At 42.9% G+C, this 17,084-nt stretch overlaps 1 protein-coding gene across 1 annotated transcript in view; it reads right to left on the reverse strand.

The window, feature by feature from the left end:
• NAE1 (NEDD8 activating enzyme E1 subunit 1) overlaps positions 1 to 17,084 on the reverse strand; it is a 308,399-nt gene that overhangs the window by 197,091 nt on the left and 94,224 nt on the right. Inside the window, exons 12-14 of the mRNA XM_069217198.1 lie at positions 12,965 to 13,024; positions 12,724 to 12,857; positions 5,871 to 5,946 (exon numbers count right to left, since the gene is read on the reverse strand). Of these exons, the coding sequence (XP_069073299.1) occupies positions 5,871 to 5,946; positions 12,724 to 12,857; positions 12,965 to 13,024 (270 nt within the window). The remainder of the gene's footprint in view (positions 1 to 5,870; positions 5,947 to 12,723; positions 12,858 to 12,964; positions 13,025 to 17,084) is intronic.

The raw sequence follows: 17,084 nt of genomic DNA on the forward strand, positions 1-17,084 counted from the left end.
AAGTTTGTGATTTGTTTATCAGTTTGGATGGGGATTGTTGCCTGCTTGTCCTGGGGTAGGGGAATTGGATTGAAAGTTACCTGTTTAATTGCTGGAATTTGAGTGCCATGCCCCCTGAGACACAGTATAAGTCCCTGGCGCACAAACAACATGACTGCATGTGGTGAGTGGAACTTGGAGAAAAGTAGCATGTACAGAATGGCTAAATGGTGCCTCCAATGAACTATAAGGTCTTATCCTGGAATATTAGAGGAATAAATACTATGACAAAGTGATATATAGTGTTCTCCTACTTGAAAAGGATAGGGGTCCAAATAGGGATGCTACAGGAGATACATATGACAGCTAAAGAGGGAACGGCCCTACAGAGAAGATGGAGGGGCCAAACGTATTTCAATACATACTCAGCCTACACACAGGGAACCCTAATATGGACAAGGGCTGGGATCCCATTCCAGAGGACTGGGGAAGTTGTAGACCCTGAGGGCCAATATGTAGTGGTGACGGGCAGATTAGAAGGCCGAGCTATAGCCCTTATCAGTGTCTATGCTCCGAACACAGACCAAGGGACTTTCCTAACAGCACTCTCAGGGGCCTTTGCCCCCTCATGACTCACACTGCACTTTTGGGAGGGAACTTCAACTGTGTAGCTGACCCAACCAATGACAGATCGCACCCGCCCCTTTGTGAATCCCAGGTATTTCGCACAGCATGGGCCTTCGCGGACGGGCAGACTCGACGGGGCCTTATAGACACTTGGTGACTACTCCCGCAGACATGAGAATATTCTTTCTTTTCAAGTCTACATGAATTACACATATGGTTCAACACGTTCCTCTACACACCTGACATGCATAGCTGGGTATCCAACATAGAGTACCTAGTGAGGATGATAGCCGACCATTACCCAGTCCTCTTACAGTAGCAATGGGAGAGCCCCAGACCCCTATACTGACTTGGCGATTAGAGTCTGAGTCACTTGAAGATCAAGTCTACTGACACGCAATAGGGGAACGTTTAAGGCACTAATTCACAGAAAACAAGGGTACAGCGTCTCCCCCCACACAAGCTGAATGGGATGCCTTTAAGGCGTCAACCAGAGGCAAATGTGTAGCTGAGTTGAAGGGAATAAGGAGCACTCTGCTAGGTGAAGTCACAGCAGCGGAATGCGAGCTGACACGGGTGGAGAAAGAAAGACCAGGACATTCTGAACTGCAGACTACCCTACTAGAAGCTAAAGAAATAGCAGCAGAACACACAGAAAGGCTCTGATGTTTCGATTATAAACAATACATTATACAAGCCCATGATGAGTGAGACAAACCGGGGTCCCTACTTCCATGGTTAGCTAACTCGACAAGGAGGGGAAATCAGCACTGAAGAAGGGATGAGACTGTATAGACAAGAAGAAATTAATGAACACTTTAGCAGCTACTACACCACCCTCTACACTAGTATCACAGAGAGCACAAAGGTCGAAATAAGCACCTTCTTAGAACCATTAACAGCCCTGGACCTCACTCAGAAAGAGATCAAGGCACTAGGAGGGGATATATCACTGACAGAGGTTAGAAAAGCATCAAGGGAATGGCTCGAAGGAAGATGTCAGGAATGGACTGTCTCCTCGTGAAGTTCTACGCTGCCTATGCGGTCGAACAAGCCCCTAAGCTTGTAGAACTATATAAAAGAGCATGAGAGAGGGGTGTTCTACCCGAATCCACCCAAGAGGCATTAGTGATACAGCTACTGAAACCAGGTAGGCCTGCCTATGACAGCAAAGCATAAAGACCTTTCTCGATGCTAAATACAGATTATAAAATCCTTAGTCGAATGCTAGGTACTGGACTCGTACCACTAATGCCCCTACTAGTACACCCTGACCAGGCAGGATTTATACCAGATCGCAACACAGACCAAAACATCAGGTGACTCCTCACCTTGCTGGAAGCAAACACTTCTAATCAATGGAGCGCGGCTACATTTGCGATTGACATAGAGAAGGTATTTGACAGCCTAGAATGGGGATTCTTATATGGAATGCTAGAGCACCTGAGGCTTGGCCAAGGCTTTCTTGCCAGGACACAGCTCCTATACACGGACCCCATGGCCAGAATACGAACGGGTAGGACCATATCAGAGAGGTATGCTGTGGGGAGAGGGACAAAGCAAGGATGCCCCCTCTCTCCATTACTGTTTGCCCTGGCTATGAAACCTTTAGCCAATCAAGCTAGAACGGGAAGTTGGTACCAGGGCATACAAATAGGAACTCACCCTCACCACATTGCAGTTTACGCGGACGATCTGTTAAGATTTCTTAGGAACACAACAAACGACTTACAGGGAGCCAGGGACCTACTTGGGAACTCTGGCTCTTTGTCGCGACTTAACGTCAACTGGGAGAAATCAAAACTGTTCTGGACAACAGCGAGTCAGAACCCTTTTGAGGGGCTAGCCATAAACCAATGGGTGCTGCGATGTCTGCCGTATCTAGGTGTAAAACTCTATCACAACCTGACTGACTGGAAATATAGGACTAGCATCAGAACGCTGAAATCAAGCGTAGACTTCTGGAAGACATTGCTGCTTTCAGTTGCTGGAAGAGTAGCATTGCTCAAAATGGTGGCCCTGCCGCGATTGCTATATTATTTCACAGTCCTCCTGATCTGGATCCCCAGGGCAACATTCCAAAAATTAGACTGCCTCTTAACAACATTCATATAAGGGGTTGGGCCGAAGGAGAGTGGTGCTGAATACCTTGCAATGACCAACTAGAGGTGGCAGGCTTGCAGTTCCAGATTCAAAACATACTACATGACAGCACAAATGCAGTGGTTCACTCAATGGATGGAGGGCAGGCAGACCAGAGGACATGAGATGGGACCGTTTATTCCAGAGCTTTGCCAAATGATCAGGGGCCTGCTAAAAACCACTGGGCCAGGGAGCACAGACACTCAGGAATTTCAAGTCATGCGAAAATGTTGGTACAGATGTCTCCAGAAGACACGTACGAAAGTCCCATATTCACCTAACATACCTATGACAATGCTGGAGAAACTGCCACATGGAGGAGGACTGGGGATGCTAGAAGACTAGCTAACAGCAGGAGCAAGGACAATGGGCGACCTATTCAGAGATGATGGGCTCCTTCCATTTGACGATTTCCAAATGGAAGTTAACCTGCCGCAGGGTCACTTCCTACTACATAGAGGCGTCGCGACGGCGATGCGCAGACAATGGGGCACGGGCCTGCTAGAACCATAACCTCACAAGGCCTGTCAATAAGTTGTCCTATCCTCAGGCACCACTGAGGCAGTAACATGCCTCTACATTGCAATAAGAAGTGACATACTGCTCCCCCTAGAGACCCTGAGGGCCTACTGGGAGGCCCGGAGGGGGACTGGAAGTCAATATTAGACAGGACACCAAAAGTGCAAGAACTGCACGATTTAAATAATCGCCTACTATGTATTACATAGGACGTATAGGACCCCAGGACACATTAATAGGCATTTCCACAAGGCTGAAGCAGCATGCCCAAGGTGCGGGAAGAGAGTAGCTTAACTTCTTCTTATGGTATGGTCTTGCCCATCGTTATCTAAGTAAAGGAAGAGGTGACTACAATTGTAGCTAGTACCCAGATAAGTCCCCTGGTCATTGCCTGTTGCATTGGTTTCCGCACACCACCAGGACTAAAGCTACTAGCAGATTTCAGGATTTGGCATATACATTAGCAAAGAGGGAGATTACCAGGAACTGGAATGCCCCTGGGGGCCTCCAGATTGTGATATGGCGTAGGGAGCTCAAGAGATGGACAAGCTATGAAGGAGAGGTCTAACTGTGCGAGGCTAGGCGGGTAAGGGGAACACAGGACATGGCCAGGGCCTGGAAAACATTAGTGGATTGTCTCAAAGAACTTGAGCAGCGGTCACCACTTGGATCACCAAGGAACTCACCCACTGCTGCCCCATCATAACCAACACAGCTACATAATATAACTGTAACAAGGAAGTGGCACAACCAACTACCACAACCACTACAGGGTCACTCTGCGAATGCCAGCGACCTAACAGGAGCAGAAGGGAATTACTTAACTGACCACCCAAGAAACTATTTATGTTAAAAGGGGGTACGACGTGGCTGGGGACTGGTTAATTAGAGGGGTTAGAGGAACACATGAATAGTCAATAAGCTGAAAAATTAGTAACATATCCTTAATATACATAATGTTTTGAGTGAAATGAAAATGTCTGAAAAGTGCTAATTTCTCAAAATACAATCAGATCTGTTTACAAAAAAAAAAACAGAAGAAAAAAAAAAATCTGTGCTGCTTTTGTCTGTTCATGAAAGCCATACCTTTCATGGCGACCACACAAAGAAAAAAAAAACATCTGTTCCGTAGCAAAACGTTTCCAGCATCAAAATACATGTGGTTGTGCTATCTCTAAATGAGGTAGTGGAACCAGGAGTCAAGTGAAGGGGACAATCACAGTTTTCTACCCAACTCTAAAGGAAACCCCAAGTCTTAGGCTTTACTATCAAGCATGGGCCTTATGCAGTGCTTAATTTGGGCCAGTGGGTGCCAGTGGGGACTACTGGCACTATTCTAGGGGAACCTGCACTTATTTTTCGCATAAGACATTTTCCAAATATAAAAGATGGAAAATAACTGTCACAAAGGAAGAGTAGAATTTGCAAGAGAAAGATAAAGGGGTAGGAAATGTCTGATAGTGGATTAACGAGGCCTGGGGTTGATTCAGGACTACACAACCTTAGTATTCAGGTGCGGGCATTTAGTTTGCTCTGGCTAAGGGCTTTTGACACAGCTTCGGGCACTAGCACTCGTTATTCTACAAATTAAGCACTAGTGAAATGATATGGTCACATTCACAAGCACAAGGAGGCACACATAGCTACTCAGAGTATGTACATTTTCCCTTTCTGTAATACATCTATCATTTAATAAATGTTTTATATTTCAGTACTTCTGCTATTTCATTCTTGGGGAGGTGGTAGGGGCACGGGTGAAACTGTCAAGTAACATTTTTTGTTTGCCACATCTGACACATCTCATTATAACTGTCTGTGTAGCTCCAAAAGTCTCACATAGTGTATTATGTGCTTAACAAATGTCCATGAACAAATAAGTTGATTAATAAATAAATATGTTGTTGTTTCTTCATGTGCTGTGCAGACTATAAAGATTTCCTTTAAATTAGTGTTGGCATAAAATAACGTAAGAAACACTGTTTTTGAAACCGTGACCAACTTGAGCATTTATACAGTTACACAATCATGTTTAGTGAATATGTGTCCTCGTTCTTGACCAGCAAATGTCAGTTCAAGCAATGTTTCTACAGAATGTCCCGGTGTGGGAGAACTGTATGCACTGAGGAGTACGACTGGATCATCTTTAAAAAATCTGTGTATATTTTACAATCTTCATTACACAACTTCTAAACAGGCAAACTAAGATGTAGTTGTGCAAATGTATAAAACATTTTTGATTTGTAGGCTGGCCTCATAGATCAATATATTACATAAGAGTGAAAAGGATAGGCACAGTCCTGAGGACTGTGTTATGCTCTACAAAGATCTGATTCTAGAATAGTCTATCCCAGAAAGTGCTATGTCAATCTAAGGGCAGGTTTCTTTGCAGTTTTGAGGTTTAACTAGCTTCACACAGCACTAGACCACCCTAACTTGAGCCATGATTACAAACACATGCATTTTCTCAATCATCTGCTTTCATATTAACATTACTCAGTCCTAAAAGAATTCTGGACAGTTTAATTAAAAATATATAAAGATAAATTAATAACTGAAAAAAGTTGTGGTAGTCTGTTACAAAAAAACAGAAAGTCTTCCAATACCTTTGCTAATGAGCCCAATAGTCTGGCAACATAGGCACCAACAGCTGCTGCATCTTTTTTAGCTCTATCTCTGTATCTGAAATGACAAAACATTAACCTGTTACATTAATTTAAGGACAGTTAGTTGATTAACTCACTTTGGAATGTGAATTCAGCAAGACACTCAGATTTATCCTGGACATCGATCTCACCCCAATGGAATGCATGACCAAGAAAACAAGAAAGGCCTTGTACGAGGTCTGACTACTTAAAGAGGTAAAACATTTCTCTGAGAAAATGACTTCAGAACTGCTGTTCAAGCCCTCATAATCTTGCATATGGATGAGGCAATGCCCTGGTCCACATCTTCTCAGACTCTCGCCACAGTGGGTACTCTCAATACCTGCCCACAGCAAGCTGCATCAAGGGCCTCAATAATTATGAGCACATCTCCCTCACCAGCTCTTTGTAAAGTGAATTGACAGCACTAAGCACTACAACGCTACAAACAGATGCTTGCAGGGTAACATTTTAAGTTTGTAGATGTGCAGCTATAGATACACATGCTCGGCAAAGCCATTACCACAAATGCGGTGGCCAGTGGGCAGCTGAAGCAGACATATGGAGTGAAGTACTTGACAATATCTGATCATCCATCGCCTGTTGGCGGGCTAGAATATTCACAGAGGAGTATTTAATGAACATGTGTGGTGTTGACCAGGTGGCAGCTTTGCAGATACCGACTAGCAAGAGGTTATCCAGGAAAGCCATGGTAGCATCCGAACGGGGAGTGTGTGCTTTGTACTGGCTCAGCACGTCTGGATACACTAAACAATTCAACTTGCACTGCCTGATTTAGAGATGTTGTGTCTCTTGTAGGGATTACCAAAGGCTATGAGTAGTTGGTTTATCTCATGAAAGTACTTGGGGCCAGATGTACAAAGCACTTTTCCAGTCACAAACTGCCCGACTTGCAAAATCAGGCCGCTTGCAACCAGAATTTTTTTTCAAATATACAAAATGCATAATATGATTCAGTACCTTGTTACCGAATCACAGTTTGCATTTGTGATTCTGTATTTGGGAGAGGCGTGTTTTGGATGTCCCTTCCAAATACCGAATTGGTATGGTATGTATTACTGTTTTGGAAGTGAATTCCAGCAGCAAAACAGTAATACTTTACCCCCGTTTTAAAAGTGGTGGTAACCTATTCACAGATATTAAGGGGTCTCCCTGGGGCCCCTTCCCATTTGAAAATGTTCACAAAATATTTTTTTAAAGTAGACCGTGGACCCACAGACCACTATCTACTCTTAAAAAATGAAACCTCAAAGTAGATGTTTTTTCTTTTAAAAAGCATCCTTTAAGGAAAAAAGGCTGCATTAAAAAAAAATATAATAAGATTGCTTTATTAAAAAGCAATCACAGACATGGTGGTCTGCTGAGACAGCTGAGATTCCTTATGGGTCACAAATTGCGACCTACCTCATTAATATTCATGAGGTGGGTTGATTTGCGACCCACTATTTATCGCAAATTAAAAAAAAAAAAAACATTTCTTACATTTAGAATACAGATTACCTAATAGTGGTTCAGAAACAAATAAATACATAAATCACTATTTGGGAATCGTTCTTCTAAAGGTACATACATCTGGCCCACAGTCCTGTCAATATAGTACATGAGCGCCCGTTTAACTACAGAAGTGTGAAAACCCTTTACGCTACAGAGTCTGGTTGTAGAAAGAAGATGAGAGTTGTCCACTTAACACAAAATGGAGGTACAGTAAGAGGACTGGTTGATGGAGACTGTAATGAGGATCTCTTGTGGAAGACGCAGAATAATGTCCTGCAAGGGATGAAAGTGCTCTCAAAGGATGTAGTGGTTGCGGCGCCTAAGTTCTATGATCAGCTAAAGGTAACTATACATTTTTGGATTTGTAAGGTAGATGAGTACAAACCTTTGCCTCATTGGAACGGAGACACCCTTTGATGTCTATGGCTCCCTTCACAAGGAGTGCCTGAACTCTTACATCCAGAAATCAGAGGTGGTCTCGGCTGAGGATGTGGTAGTGGGGAGGGGGGGCAAGGGGGGGGATGTTAAGGGGTGTAATGTGGAACTCAAAGCAGTAAGCCTGCCTCACAACCATGAGCACCCATTCACCGGCCGGGGAGGAAATCCTCTATCCTTATCCTTCACCAGAAAGGAATTTTGTGTTAGGGGGAGGCAATGGGAAGAGTGCAAGCATGGTCAATCCACTGTTTGAGGGTTGATTTACCACTGTTGGAGCTACCTCTGCTTTTGTCCTTCTTGTTATCCCTCTATCGGCCTCTGGTATAACCTCTGCCTGTTAGGGAGTGCTTAAGTGCTGTTTTTCTAAAAGCAGCTTTCAGGGTAGTGGTCTGGAGGGCAACTATGGACTTCTCTCAGTGTCTAATTTGAACTTTCTCCAGCTCTTCGATTTGAAGGCTGAAGAAATGCTACCCACCAAATGTAAGACTTGTACCCTTTGCCTCAAACCTGACATGTAACACATGGCACCGTAGGAGGATACTCGTGCTGATGACTCATTAAGCAGTATCTGCTGAGTCTAGCGGGCAGTAGATTTAAGCTTTTGAGATTACATATCCTATGGCCACTAGTACTTGTCCTCTCTTTCTATGGGTTTATGGGAGGTGCTTTATCAGCTTCTCCCGTTCTTCCCAATATGATCCATCAAAGCGAGATAAAACACTGCTAGAGCTGATGATGCACTGACGGATGGCGCCCCCCCAACACCACTACATCTACATGCTTGTCAGTCATGTCAATACGCTTGTTCTCTTTGCCTGGTAATGGGGTGTCATTGGTTACTTGTGCTAAGGTGCCTCTTCTGCTCTCTGCACCGCTAGGTATTCTGAGGGGAGGGAGAGTGGCTGACTACGAATGTACACGGGGTTAGAAGGTTGGACCTTACACTTTTTGCCTAGCCTTGGCATGATGACATTAGTCTGTACAAGGTCTTTAAAGTTGTCTCGGCCAGTCTTTAACATGCACATTAGAATGGGGAGAATCTGCACTGTCCTTTTGGTTTAAAAAAAGGTTTCTACAATGAAATTATTCTCGTCTTGTAGGACATGCATGTCCACCTAGTGGTATCAACAAGCACTCTGAATAACCATGCGGTAGGCAGAACTGTCATCAGGCAGCACCGGTTTGGCGGGGTAGGGGTCTATTTCATTTGTAGGGTTTACCACTTTGTCCTCTCAGGAGATCTCTCCCTTCTTGGGAGCTAGAGGCTCATCATAAGGGTCTAGCAGCTCAAAAGGGCTGCATGGGTCAGAGGAAGTATAGCTGGTCGTCGAGAGGTGTGGAAGGCTGTGGAGGAGAGTGCCTTGGCATAGGGGGCTGGGTTTGTGAGGTTGTGCCAGTCTCGACATTTCATGTGGAGGAGAGGCCTGGGTGCCTTGAAAGCCAGCTTCTTCTCAAACAGGAGCCTGCACTTTGGGGAATATGTTAAAGCACATGTGGAGTGTCTGCTCGAGGTGCAGTGGTGAGGATCTTAACAACATTTCAGTGTATGAATAGGATCTTCTGCTTGGCATCAGGGATGTGTGGCAGCTACAGAAAGATGGGGGCCCTCATAATTTCCAAACTTAGCATGCAAGGCGCTTTCTACGTCCGTCTGGCCACTGCTTTTGGTGGAGCTTTAAGTATTGACCTTTGTTTTGAGGGAGGATGCTTGATGCCTTGGGTAGAAGCAAAGTTACCCGTTCATGGGCGGAGGCTTGGCAGACTTCAAAGACTGCTTTTGAGGTCAACCTGCAGTGGGTGTCGGAGCTGGATCCAAAGGTCATTACCATTTATTGTTTGGCTCAGAGCTTGGTGCCTTACTCCCTAGGGAGGCGTGATGTTCCTTGACCTGTGCACCCTTCAGGGGTGAAGCTTTAAGTGGCCCTTCAGAGCTACCATTGGACCTGCAGACCAGGGGTTGGTCTTTTCCCAAAGAAGTAGGAATGACAAATTTTGCACCTTGGCGAGTCAAGGAGGCCATCCACTTACAATCCTTAAGTTCCACTGAGATCATTTTAGTGGACACAACTCTGAACCCCTGTTTCATCAAACATCTGTTCAGAAAACTGATAGTGAGAGTAGGCCTATGCCCCCCTCTACCACCCCAACCTATTCTCCAACCCAGGGTGTTATTAAATGTTTTAACAGATCATTCAGAGTGCCTTAGGGTTGGGCAGGTAAAACGAAGAAAATAGTTACTGGTGCTGTTTTAGGTGGCTACCCAATCTCCTGCAGCTACCTAATCCCCCCCCCCCCCATCTCTGTAAAGCCAAAGAATTGCTGTGGAGTGCTTTGAAACTGATGGGCTCAGTTACACAGCTATCTGTAACACCCAATGTTTTTGAAATGCTGATGCAAACTTCCTGCAAGCAGCAATAGTACAAGAGCTGGACCCATGACTTGAAACCTGAAAAACTAGAAGTGCACCTTCTGGATTGGCAGTGTAATACATATCTACTTAACCTCCCAAGAGCATCCACGCCCCACCTCACTGCTAATTTTCTCATAAATAGGGAGCTCGGAAAGTGGCTCAAAAGATATTTAGATAAAGGCATATTATCTACTTAACCTCCGAAGAGCATCCATGCCCCACCTCACTGCTTATTTTCTCATAAATAGGGAGCTCAGAAAGTGGCTCAAAAGATATTTAGATAAAGGCATGCTATGTAGCTTAATAGTTCTTGTAGGTCTTGTATTAATTGTTGTGTACATTTACTGCTTTATTTTAGCGAATAAAGATTTCTTTGATTTGATTTCGAGGGAAAGGCAGCTCTGGATTTAGTTTCATTGCCACTTGCCTATTCACTGTAAGTGCAGAAAGCTTCTCATACTTGTGTCATACTTGGGCCTTGCACAAAGCATAATCTTCAGGTCTAGCATTGAGAATCTCTAAATATGTTACATTTGGCATGAATTTTGGAAGCATAAGCTTCAGTACTTCAGCTGCCTTCCAGATTGTGGAGGAATGAGGGTAATGTTCCTCCGGCAAGAGAATTTCAGAGACTGGAAATCTCCTTCTGTGAGCATGTCAGGCCTGTTACCAGTCTAATAATTAAATATACCCCTATTTCATTATTTTTTGGGGGAAGCAGAGTTTATGCTACACTATCGCCATTGACTTACCTAGATTTGTAAACTTCTGGAATCTGGAGGCAGTCAGACACCAAAAAGATCTGTAACTCGGGAAACAGACACTCGTCTAAGGATTTTCTTCCCAGTGAGCAGCTCTTCTGCATGTAGAAAATGTGTGATATTTTTTCCTAACAGTCTGGAAGATAAAAGTCTCTCGTGGCAGGTGGAACAACAGACCTAGAACTGTATTTCGAAACAGAATTCACCAGTGCAGAAACTGAAGTCACTATCAATCTCAGCATTGTAGATGTCACTTACCTTTTCGACAAAATCGAATAAAGTGTCACAGGTGCACAAGATGATGGACCAATACAAATTCAGTTAATTCAGTAGGACTGCCAGATACAACATGATATCGAGGGGCTTGTAACTAACAATCACTAGTATGGCACGCTGGAAGGGTTTGACCTGTCCTACAGCTTTCCCAGGGGGCATAAAAATTAACCAGTTCAACAAACTTATCAAGAATGGGAAGCAGCACTGTATAAGAAGAATATTACGTTTCACCCCATTTTCTTTTTACTGCTTACTCTGGTGCGAGAATGAGGGCTTATGTATAGTATGTTGTTGTTGCATCTGATGAAGAGAGCTGGGTAATCAATTCAGTTTAGATTTAGCCAATCCCTTTTGCATTGAAAGTGATGAAGAGTTTTACCTTCTTCTTCCTTATGACCCCTTTAGTAGCATAAAAGTGCACCTAAATCACAAGAAGTTGCATTAAGCACCAGGGGAATTGCAAAGGTTGGTACACACTGGTACACACAATGTGTATTTTGAGCCGCTTTTATGTTCAAAAGCCATGGAAGAGATCTGCGTGAAATTCTGGGAAATTTGGGGGGAAAAATAAAAACATCTGACTGGTCTCCAGATCTGAGCTACCAATTTTGCTTGGGGCAAAACAGTTCCTAGATTACAGTTGCTTTGCTGTGATACTATATGAATGGTTACCAGTAGAGAATGTATTTCGAGGGATTAGTAAAAACACAAAAACCGTTTTTTTCATGTCAAAATAATGAACCAAAAAAGGCAAATCCTAAGGCAAGGCTAGATGAACTAGGTCTCACACACAACATAAGCAGGATCACAAAACGGATTGCAGGCAACACTGCTCAATAGACAATTGACAACTGAAGTACATTTGTTCAAGAGAGATACTTCAAGTACTGTTGTTCCATGTATTCGAAACACAGGGCCTATTCAAGACCATGGCAATCATGTATAAAGCAAACACCATCCCATGAAAATCACCTAAAATCTTTCTTTCAAGGAGGTTATTGCAAAAACGTGGGGCGAATTCATACATAAAAGCAAATACCATGCTTTTAGTTTAGTATTTTGCCTATTTTCCGTAGGATAACCTCAAAGAAAATAAGACCTTTCTATTTTATAGAAAGATTAGATATGCACAGAATTTACCTGGCAACAAACTTCTTTCAAGGAAGGCTTTTACTTTCATAGATACAACACAGCATTACTAAAAAAGCAAGACACTCATCAAAATGAGTCATAAAGCTAATTACATCTGACAGAACACTGACAGCCTGCCATTTAGTGAACGGATTTGACAGACTGCCATTTAATGTAAGGAATTACCTTTTGTAGCTGCTTACGTTCTATTTAATCTGAAACAGTTTTGAATAGCCCATGAACAAGTATCAGTTCTTCAAAGAAAAAAACTTTAAATACTTACACACTCTGTAGTCTAATAAATTTATCTGAATCAGCAATCATATCTGGAATGGTGCCCCGGACAGGTAAATTTCCATGACCTTCTTTTAATACAAATTCCTTCAAAGCACGAGCTAAAATCCAAAAGGAGGAGGACTGTAAACAGATAAAGCACAACATGAGTGTATCATTGTGCGCTTCCATGTCAAACAGGCCAGGAGATAATAGTCTGTGTGCTGCCACTACTTTTTTTTTTTTTTTACCTGTTGTGAAAGGTTAACACATCGCTCATCATTGAAGATTTCGTCAATGCTACTCGGTATCTACAAAAAAAGATAACTGTGATGTATATTATTTGTGAAGTCTCACACATACCTGGTTTGCATAAAGAACTGTAGTGAACAAGAATAGCATTTAAATCAAAGGTAATAATGCGGAGAACATGCCAAGGCAAATTAAGTTCAGCAGAGCTGTACGCTCCAATACTGGAAAAAAGCCACATACTCCAAATGTCTGACTGTGTGTGATTCCTGAAATTAGAAAGGTTTGGGGGTCGTCACGAGATTATTATCTTATTTGCACATCCTGGATTGGTCGCTTTAGAACTTCTGAAGGCGAGGAGGCCTATTAAGAGTATCCTGGAGAGAGAATGGCAGGTTTACTATCAATTACATGTACGGCTTCCACTATGATCGATCCAATATTACAACGTTCAAGTAGTACATGGACAATTAATTAAATATGGACAATCCCATTTGTCATTAGATGTATGTAGTCACATGTGATTTGCAGAGTTCAAAGTGTTAAGTAAAAGATTTTGAGTCTGTTAATACGTATGGTGGCAGGCTGGACCAGAAGGTACTATTTTCTTTATAGTTCTACTACCCTCCAAGGCTCAAGTACAAGTTTACAAAAGCCAAATCTAAAACTCCTTTAATTAATCCCTCTCCACAATGAGGACTCTAAAATATTGGCTCAGAACTGTCAGGTACTAAAAAGCATTTAAATTATTACTTCTGCTAATCTTCTCATGTGTCCAACTGACTTGTTTCAAGAATGAGCTTTACCCTCAGGGAGTCTAGGGGTCAAAATGTTTGTGCACTGACAACAAAATGAAACACATTTCACCAAATCAATATGAGTCTGAGCTGGCAGCAAGAACATACAACATGTCTAATCAGCATGACCCTATTGCCCTTCAAAAATATACAATTGAGTATTAGCACTTAGCCCCTCATAGCCATGAGAGGATCTGCTCACATCTGTCTGTGATAGCATCATGTAGTGCTTGCATTCAGAGGAATATCACTGATGAAGGCTGTTCAACAGCAACATCCACATCACAAAGGATAATAAAGTTCTATGGAGAGTGTGTATATGTAGCTTGTTAATTATTTTTGTGGGTAATTTGGGTAATTTCTTCAAAAACATCATACATGACATACAGAGAGGCTGTCAGTCATTATGTATTGCTCTGGTAAATTGTCATTTACATTTTGTTTCAGCCCACTACAGCATACTTTATAGGGCGATGGGTCTGTCTATTTTACACAGCTCTCTTCATTTGAGTGACTGCATAAAGCTTGAGCACACTGTTCACGTTCACTTAAAAGTAGCTCCTTTCATTACAGTGACCAACCTAATCTTATTCTGCTTTTTCAATTCTTCCTTTATACTATTTGTGGTGCCTGTACTTCAGGTGCCCAGCTAGATGGTCATTTATTTCAGTGGCGGTTTCTTTTAAAGGGCGTGGGGGCTACGCCCCCTATATTTCTTACCTCTTTCAGTTTTTTAAATTATTCAGAAATGCTATGTGCAGTAAGTGTTGATTACTCAGCATAGCTTCTGACCCTCTCTCTGCGCGAGGGTCAGGCAGTCACAGCACTGACAGGCACATGCACTTACTGCGCACATGCAATGTCGCAGGTTTTTCAGGGCATGCTTGATTTAAGCCCTTGATTCTGTGACCTGAAAGAGCATAGGGCCACAACTCCCCACTGACGAACACCACCCTCTCTGACTGATTGTACTTGGGCGCTTCAGACTGCAGCCTGTGCTTCCTAAGACAGTGTGTCAATCAGCGAGTGTTCCACCTTTTCTAACTCGTCCCAGCATGGGAGGATCAGTAAACCTGACTGATCCCACCCCACTCTGTGACGAGTTGTGAATGGGATTACAGGACTGTAGGAATATGCACGTGACAGGCGTCATCAGAGACACCAGGTCACATGCAGTAAAGAGACACAGTACGCACCTTTCAGTTTTATAGAAACATGCATGCTTGGGATGCTGCCATATTGGGTTATTTCATAAAGTACTGTCTGTGAGATTTCTTCACTAATGGCAGCACAGAGCAGTCACTCTGATGCTGAGGCTCGTGTGGCTCTCTATCACATTACATCTCGTTTCTGTAGACCATCCCCATGAAGTGTTGCTGTTCACACCTCCCCAGGCATGGCGCAGGACTGTCAAGAGAGGTGCTAAAGATAAGGTGAATACTTTCAGCCCTTAGGCAGGGTGGTTTGGCAATGTCCAAGTACTCTTGTTCAGCAGCTCCCGGTGGCTCTCTCAGGGCCGGTGCAACTTCTGTGTGTCTTTCTCTAGGTAAGGAAATGATTATCATTTTTTTTTGTTTTAATTCCTTCTCTTCACGACCTCTCTTCTGCCTTGTCACTTCAAAGGATCCAATTAGAAGTGGGCAAGCCTGAAAATCAACAAGAAAAGCGAAGGTACTTCTTTGGTACTTACAGTCAGTGCACAAGCTGAGCTTTGGCAATATTTGGCATGTATATCATGCAATAAACATGCCAACTAACAATGAACTGTAGTCTAGCAACATGCTTAATGCGCTGCTTGGTGGTCAATGTTTTAATGAGGGTGATAAGATGCCTTCAAAACTCAAAACGTGTATTTCTTTAAAACTGAAAGCTTTTCACCCTAGTATATCAGATTATAACTCTATTGAGAAATGTCATTTAAAAGTGAGAGATTTTAGATGTGAAGGGAGAAATATTCCACCCTGGCCCAGGTGATCAAACTGTTAGTGAACTAGGGGCCATATGTACGAACACATTTTCCCATAGACATAGAATGGGTAAATCCCTTTTATACATCTGGCCTTTGGAGTGCACATCGTGAACACAAGTATTTCAAAGTGCTCCACTATGTGATATTGAACACAGGCTCGATGAAAGAATGTGTTTGCTTAGGATCACACACTTTGATCTGGCAGGGTAACCAGGACTGATCACAGATTTTCCAGTTTTATTCTGTGCAGTGCACCCACTAGAGTGTATCTCTCTCTGACATTTAATTAATGTTTTTCCTCAACTTTTAAAGGATGTGATTGGAGTGTGGGGTGACACGCAGACATTTTATTGTTGGCAATGTTAAATAGCAACACAGACCTTCTTTAAAGCCATAAGAGTGCTTCGTAACAGATGCAGGCTATGTTGCATGATGTTTTTCTGGCACAGAGACTTGTCATGATTCATATAATGCTATAATGCTAAAGTGAGGGCAGGATTTGAACCTGGGTTCCCATGTTATATGGTCAACAACTGTAGTCATTAGGTTTAATCACCTCCCTTGAGAGCTCATCTGGTTTTAGGTTGGAAGTTTTAAAATGACTTCTAACTGAGCCAAAGCCAGCCCCCTGGCTCGCACCTGGCTTCAGCTTTCAGTTGCTCATCCTTCTCCAACTCCAATCACTTCCTTTCTGACAATCTCATACCTTCTTATGGAGCCTGCTGTTATGTCCCTCAATGAATAAAAAGCTTTTTTTTTAAAATTTCCATTGTGCTGAACAATTAGACTAGGACTGTCATCTGGAGGATGATGTGGTGTGAGTTTGTTACCAATGAGAGCGATAGATCAGGGGTGTTGAGCCCAGTGTTTATTTTTTTCCAGAAAGAATACTTATGCATTCTGTTTCATATCAAACTTTACACTTCATGTGATATGGTGTATAATTGACCCTGTATACTTCAAGTATTTAATTTCATCAGATTAGTTTCTCTGGCTTGGACTTGCATCCAACACACAAGTCTTTTATGCTGCACACTGCACAATTGAGAGGGCTATAGTTAGAGCTGAAAGGCATGGGAATGTCTCACAATGCCTGTCGCTATCATAAAGGGGTTCAGACTAATTGCTCTTCCAGTACTTGCACACTGTATTGGAGCAACAGAAAGGCAGTCCTTTTTCCCTCAGTGATATGGGTGAGTCGAGCGTGTCGACAAGTGTAAATGTAAAAGACGCGCAGTCCCAGTCCAACTGCTCACCGTCCCAGGGAAGTTTTATTTATAGATGCAACATGCTTAATGCACGGTTTTGTGGTAAATGTTTTGATGAGACTGTTGTAATTGTGCGAACATTTCAATC

The sequence above is a fragment of the Pleurodeles waltl genome, chromosome 12 (assembly GCF_031143425.1).
Source record: "Pleurodeles waltl isolate 20211129_DDA chromosome 12, aPleWal1.hap1.20221129, whole genome shotgun sequence".
Classification (NCBI taxonomy): Eukaryota; Metazoa; Chordata; class Amphibia; order Caudata; family Salamandridae; genus Pleurodeles; species Pleurodeles waltl.